Here is a 6,502-nt window from a genome sequence, read left to right on the forward strand (position 1 = left end):
AGCAGATTAATCTGGTGAGATACCAGTTCAAACAAGAAGCACATGATTCGTATCATATTACATAAGTGGTTTGTGGGGATTTACATAATACATAAATAGAAATATATTAAAACATATTTTTCATATGTTAAGAAAAGAATCAGGAAAACATAAAATGTATAAATCATCATATCTAATAACGTTGTTGTTGTTTATTTGTCTTATATTGCAGATCATCTATTTCCTTCAGTCAGGGGTTTAAATCAAAGAAGACACACGATTGGTCAATTGAAGGCGTGAACGCAACAAGCTCGGTGATTGGTCGAGAGCACTGAGCGCTCCTCTCAACGTAAATCGGAGGCGTCTCCCCGATGCGACCTTCAATGAACGGCCTCAGCGATTGGTCGGTAGTAAAATGACGTCAAAGTCACAGACGGACAGCCAGTGACGTTCGGCTGTTCCTGGAAGAGGGCGTGACACACCCCGTGGCATTCTTTAGAAGCCGGCGTTTCTCAAGAAACCGGCGTTTCAGTCTCGTCCGTTGGAGAAGAGACACACACACTTGTGCCAGCTATTTATTTATCGTGCTTTATTTTTTAAAAAACTAAAACCGTCCGCCATGCTCGGCCTGTGCCTTTACGTGCCCGTGTCTAACTCTGACCAGGTGGAGGTGGAATGTTTCGAGTCCAAAGTGCTCCCGTCCGAGCTCAGGTCCGTGTTCGACAAACTGAGCGTGTTCCTGCCCTCTGAGGAGTTCTCAACCTACCAACGGTGGCGTGAGGTACGTGGAAAAAAACCCTCTAAAAGCTTATCTATGTCACATTACTCTTTAATGACTCGGCATAGATTCAAACTCATTGAATTAAGCGTCGATTTGAATCCTTTCTTTTCGTGTACCGGAAGGGTTAGCATTAGCACCGGCAACCGGCGAGTAAGAAGCCTTACGACTAGGCCGCACAAAAAAAGCCGGCACCGAAAAAACATGAATTTTTGTCAAAACTTTAAAGTACATTTTAATACAATGTGTTCAACAAACATTAAAGCTCGTGTTCATTTTAATAGCAGTTGTCTTTAGTTTGTTAATTTAAGATTTTAATTTGGTTTTCAAAACTGACGTGAGCTTGCGCGCGCTGTGTCGGTCCCTGTAAAGGAAAATTCCACCCAAAAAAAATCCCCATGTGAAACTGGGAAGCGGCTAATTTCAGTGTTTTTTCCCAAATTCAGTGTAATTCTTAGGTAAGGAAAAACCTTTATGAAACATTTTAAAACATTGTTTCATTTGTTGAAAATGTAGGATTTATAAATTGTGCAGTTTGTGCTCTAAACTCCTTGGACTTTAGTTGAACGTGTAGCATCCTGCAAAACTTTGCTAATTGGAAGCTAAACTTTCCAAATATTCCTGCTGCAAAATGTTAATAAATCATCATGTATATATTCCATTTTTGTGCTCAAACTGCACAATAAAGATTTCACAGGACAAACTGAATTGATACAACTATATTTTAACTGTTAATTTTGCCTGCAAATGTTGTTTTGAGTTGAAAATGCTGCATCATGATCCCCATTTCTGCTGTACACAGCTTCTCTGTGGGGTTTTTTTCTTGTCTGAGCAGATAATCTTTTGAAGTTGCACATGTGTAGGAAGCTTTTGTGCTGATAAACTGCTCTAAACTCTATAGTGCACCACATACAGTCCATTAGTAGCTAACCTCAACTCATGTACAATACAGAATTGTTGAGTCTATATTAGGTTTTGTTGTTGCAGCTTCATTTTACATTGTCATTAGAGCACCTGCAAAACTGTCACGCTGTATACTGTGTCCTCAGGTGTCTCCAAGTATAGAAATAACTCATAATTTGCCTTTGCAATTTGACTGTCATATGGCTGCTTGTGAGGGCAGCAGTTCAGGTTTCAGCCTGGACGTCTGGTGCTGTCCTCTCACTCTCTGAGGTTACAGCTTAGACGTGATTACAGCAGTTGGCTGGTCGTCCTGCGGTCGAGGTCAAAGATAGACCCGAGTTACGCACGTCATTCCTGCACATTAAGAGCTCTGCCGCTTGGCAAATGGGTCATGGTTCTGTCCTGCAGGACCGTGAAATACAAGCCAGGGATAAATCTAGAGACGGGATCATGTTCCTTGTCGTGTGATTGGCTGGTTAATTATCTGGTTATCTTTAGATGGGGCACTCTTTCTGTTTCATAACCGACCATTAATTTGTTAAATGTCACATTCTGCAGGGACTGACGTCTCCAGCTATAGAACTATAATATACTAGAACGATACCATAATTCATTGTAATTTGTTGATTGTTTTCTTGATTAGTTTGGTCCATAAAGTGCTACTTGTTACTCAAACCTGGAAAGGATGTTCTCATATGTCTTATTTACACTGATCAACATATCTGACAGTTTAAAGTGTTTTGGAAACTACTGATCGTGTTAAGGACCAAACAACATCTTAATCGTATATAATTGACTGATTTAATCAACTGTGCAAATAATCATGAGTTAGAGCCCGAGTCTCATGCCCTGTGACATTTTTGTTTTCTTGCAGAAAACCTCTAAAGTGCAGCAAAGCAGGGTTGATGGACAGCTGGACTTTGAGGAATTTGTTCATTATCTGCAAGATCATGAGAAAGACCTGAAGCTGGTGGTGAATAACATTGATGCAAAAAATGCAGGTATGTGGCAGTTTTGTTTATCTCGGTTTCGTCTTTCACTCCGACTCTGGGTCGTTTGCTCATGTGTGAGACTTTTCTTCTTCTTCCTCTTCCTCTTAGGTAACATCAATTCCAAAGAGTTCATGCAGTCTCTGCATGACCTTGGTGTGCATGTTTCCCAGCAGCAGGCGGAGAAAGCCCTCAAAAGGTAGATTAATTAATCAATCCAATTAATCAGCTAAATCTGTTTTAATGCACCGAGTCTGACCTTGACACTCTTCTATTTTTAAAGCATGGATAAAAACGGGACGATTACAATCAACAGTGAAGACTGGAGCAACTACGCCATGGAGGAGAAGACGGACAGCATTCCTGAGATCATCCTGTACTGGAAGCACTCGACGGTGAGTTCAAAGACCTGACTTGAACCGCAAAAGAGGAACAAATGTTTCACTTTTACTGAACACTGGAAGAACTGGGTCACTGGTTTGTTGGTAGTGTCAGTTTTCACACGTTGATAATGAGGACTTGGCTCAATTGAGCTTCCTCTACTTTTGTTACAGTACAATAAATAAATAAAAAAAATCAGGTCAATTGAGCTTCTGATTTCCAAAAATATGCTTCATCAGCAGCATACGCTGTGCGTCAGAAATTAAGCTGATGAAGGGAGCTGGTCTTGTTTGGGAAGGATTATGTAAAAGAGATTATGTCTGACTGTTGCGTAAAACAGGATCAGCAAAGCTCCCACAGGAGATTTGAGGGAGGAAATGATGTCTAATGAGTCTGCACAGATTAGACACTGCTACTCCCCCTGACCAGGTCAGAGGAGTCTGATAAGTTGTTGACGTTTTCTGCTAACCTAGACATGGCTTTTATCAGCTGTGAAGTTGTATAACAGGTCAGTGATGACGCAGAAATAACCCAGACGTGGCACAGAAACACAGATAAATGTATTTTTATGGTTTTTGTTCCTGTTAAAGGTCAATTTTATGTTTTTTAAAGCAGGTGTGGCCCACTTTCACATCTACAGATTTATGATTTGTTCAGAAAGTATCCAATCTGAGCCTTTTCATGATGCACACACTATGAATATTCTACTAAAACACTCATGCAGCACACAATTAAGCTAATCAATTTCTCCTCTGCTGCCAAGTATCTGGATGAATAGTGTCTATACATATTGTGTGACCATCACCTGTTAAATATCGACTCAGATTTTTAAGTCGGTCATTGTGTCCATGATTATCCTCCACATGATAAGTAAATGAAACCTTCACCTCCAGTGAAGGCCTCATAGTTTAAATCTGACCTGGAACACTGTGTTACTGACTTGTTATTGTTAGTAATAACATTAAAGTTTAATTAAACCACAAAGACATTGCGTGTGATCTTGCACATACCATCCGTGTCATGTGACATCTGAACATTCCCGTGTGTCTGTGTCAGATATTCGATGTGGGCGACAACCTGATGGTGCCTGACGATTTCACCATCGAGGAGAAACAAACAGGAATGTGGTGGAGGCACCTGGTGGCAGGAGGCGGAGCTGGTGCAGTTTCCCGGACATGCACCGCCCCCCTGGATCGACTCAAAGTCATGATGCAGGTGAGAAGTTTTAATCATTAATGTGAGAATGTGAATTCTCCTCTTTATATCTGCTACAGCTGAAAGAAAAGTAGATTTTACTTGTGTTGACCATTATTATGAATTAATTGGTTAGTATTTTGGTTAAAACATTCATCGGTGACACTCAAACCTGAACACAATTCAGTTTTAATGATTTCTTTGTTATATAGAACAAAACAAAAATGACATTTATGAAGCTGAAAAATCTGACTGATTTAATTATAAAATGATTTACAATGATTAATCGTTGCAGCCCTATCAAAGCACTAAATTGAAAGGGCTTGCACAAAGTGTGTGGCAGTGTCCTAAATAAGTTAATGTTTAAAGGCCAGTGTGTCAGAGCGAGGGCTCAGGGTCCAGGAACAGAGTCGGGACACGGTGGCAGCAGCCTACGACTTTGCTCTGCTCCGTCACGCCCTCCGCTGCGTAATCTTTACGAGCCCCAGTGACTGAAAGTCCGCATGTTCAGACTCTGGATCTGTGTCACTGACTGTGAGTCACGTCACTGACTGTGTTAAAGGTCGACGTTGAGCTTTGGCGATCTTTGAATCCGAAGTCCTGAAGTTGATTTGTCAACCTAAGATGTTTAACTTCACAAAGTTATTAACATATTCCATGTAACTCTTGTCTTGTAGGTTTATGGATCGAGAACCAACAACATGTACATCATGAGTGGCCTGGCACAGATGATCAAAGAGGGCGGGATGAGATCTCTGTGGAGAGGAAACGGCGTTAACATCATCAAAATCGCCCCAGAGTCTGCGCTCAAGTTCATGGCGTATGAGCAGGTACGATACTCAAATGTTGAATTTTATGAAGTTGCCACTTCTGCTCGGCGTATGTTCACTGATTCACTCTTTTTCTCAATTCCTCAGATTAAACATCTCATCGGCAGCGAGAAGGAAACTCTGAGCATCTTGGAGCGATTTGCCGCAGGTTCTATGGCCGGTGTGATCGCACAGAGCACAATCTACCCAATGGAGGTGATTATCATCATCATCATCTGCCTCACAGCCGCTCTAAACTCTTCAATCGCATGTTAAACTAACGTCTTATTCTCCTTACTCTGAGTGCAGGTGTTGAAAACTCGTCTGGCGCTGAGGAAAACCGGCCAGTACTCCGGAATCTCCGATTGCGCCAAGCAGATCTTCAGGAGGCAAGGACTCAGGGCTTTTTACAAAGGCTACGTGCCGAACATGCTTGGCATCATCCCATACGCAGGCATCGACCTGGCGGTGTACGAGGTGAGGTCAAAACCACATCAGAGCAAACACTTTGGCCTCTCGTGTGGCACATTCACTCCTTCTCTGTTTGAACTGATGGGTCAAATCAAAGATAAAAGATAACGGTGACATTTGTGTTTCACCACACCTGACCTCGAGTCTTGCAAAATCAAGTTTTCCTCATCGTGTACTTTTCCCCCTGCCCCTCAGACCCTGAAGAACAAATACCTGCAGCAATACGGCGCCAACAGCTCTGACCCCGGCATTTTTGTCCTCCTGGCCTGTGGCACCGTGTCCAGCACCTGCGGTCAGCTCGCCAGCTACCCGCTGGCGCTGGTCCGAACCCGCATGCAGGCTGAAGGTGAGGCCATTGCCCCACGGTTGCTAAAGAAACTACGTGAGTTTAAGTCTATGATCTCTTTAAGAACATGCTTATGTCTTTATTACACTGTTAAACAGATATAGTTTGTAAAGCACTCACTCTCCCACACCAAAGTCCATAGAGAAAATCAGTGATTTTGGCTCACAGGGACACAGGAGCTGCTGGTCTACTGCTGCCTCGTGTGGTCACTCGGTGTCACTGTAGTAAAACTGAACAAAGGATTTCAAACGCTGAAGTGACAAAATAAGACATTTGAACTTAGTGATGGAGGCAGCAGTGGATCAACAACTCCTGTGTGCTGTGACGTTAAATTAACTGATTTCCTCTGAGGTTTGGTGTGGGAAAGTGAGTGGTTTACAAACTTGTTTCCTGTTGGAAAAGTCTGTCCAAAGCATGTTCTTATTTGACTAAAATCTCCATATTTTTTCTGTCAGTCACATTTTCACCTCTAAGCAATCTCTTTCATGCTATAAGTAATAAATCTACTCTAACTATTTAAAGAACCACACCCACTGAAGGAAGATAAACATTCTTATCAGAATCAGATCTAGGAAATCTGTTGCTCAATTAAGAACAAACATTGACCTGATAACAGTCTGCGATGGGATTATACTGTACACGTGATTTAGTT

The 6,502-nt window shown here is 41.9% G+C and overlaps 1 protein-coding gene across 2 annotated transcripts in view; it reads left to right on the forward strand.

Annotated features, from left to right (window-relative positions):
* The first annotated feature begins 523 nt into the window (after positions 1-523).
* The window catches only part of slc25a25a (solute carrier family 25 member 25a), a 7,291-nt gene continuing 1,312 nt past the window's right edge, over positions 524-6,502 (forward strand). Inside the window, exons 1-9 of one of the 2 annotated variants that reach the window (XM_083905495.1) lie at positions 524-760; positions 2,535-2,661; positions 2,761-2,848; positions 2,933-3,044; positions 4,087-4,245; positions 4,902-5,054; positions 5,142-5,249; positions 5,343-5,510; positions 5,700-5,886. In XM_083905495.1, the coding sequence (XP_083761621.1) occupies positions 599-760; positions 2,535-2,661; positions 2,761-2,848; positions 2,933-3,044; positions 4,087-4,245; positions 4,902-5,054; positions 5,142-5,249; positions 5,343-5,510; positions 5,700-5,886 (1,264 nt within the window). In that variant the 5' untranslated portion in view covers positions 524-598. The remainder of the gene's footprint in view (positions 761-2,534; positions 2,662-2,760; positions 2,849-2,932; positions 3,045-4,086; positions 4,246-4,901; positions 5,055-5,141; positions 5,250-5,342; positions 5,511-5,699; positions 5,887-6,502) is intronic. The other variant, XM_083905496.1, reaches the window with a different exon arrangement.

The sequence above is a fragment of the Microchirus variegatus genome (genome assembly GCF_963457635.1).
Source record: "Microchirus variegatus genome assembly, chromosome: 18".
NCBI lineage: Eukaryota > Metazoa > Chordata > Actinopteri > Pleuronectiformes > Soleidae > Microchirus > Microchirus variegatus.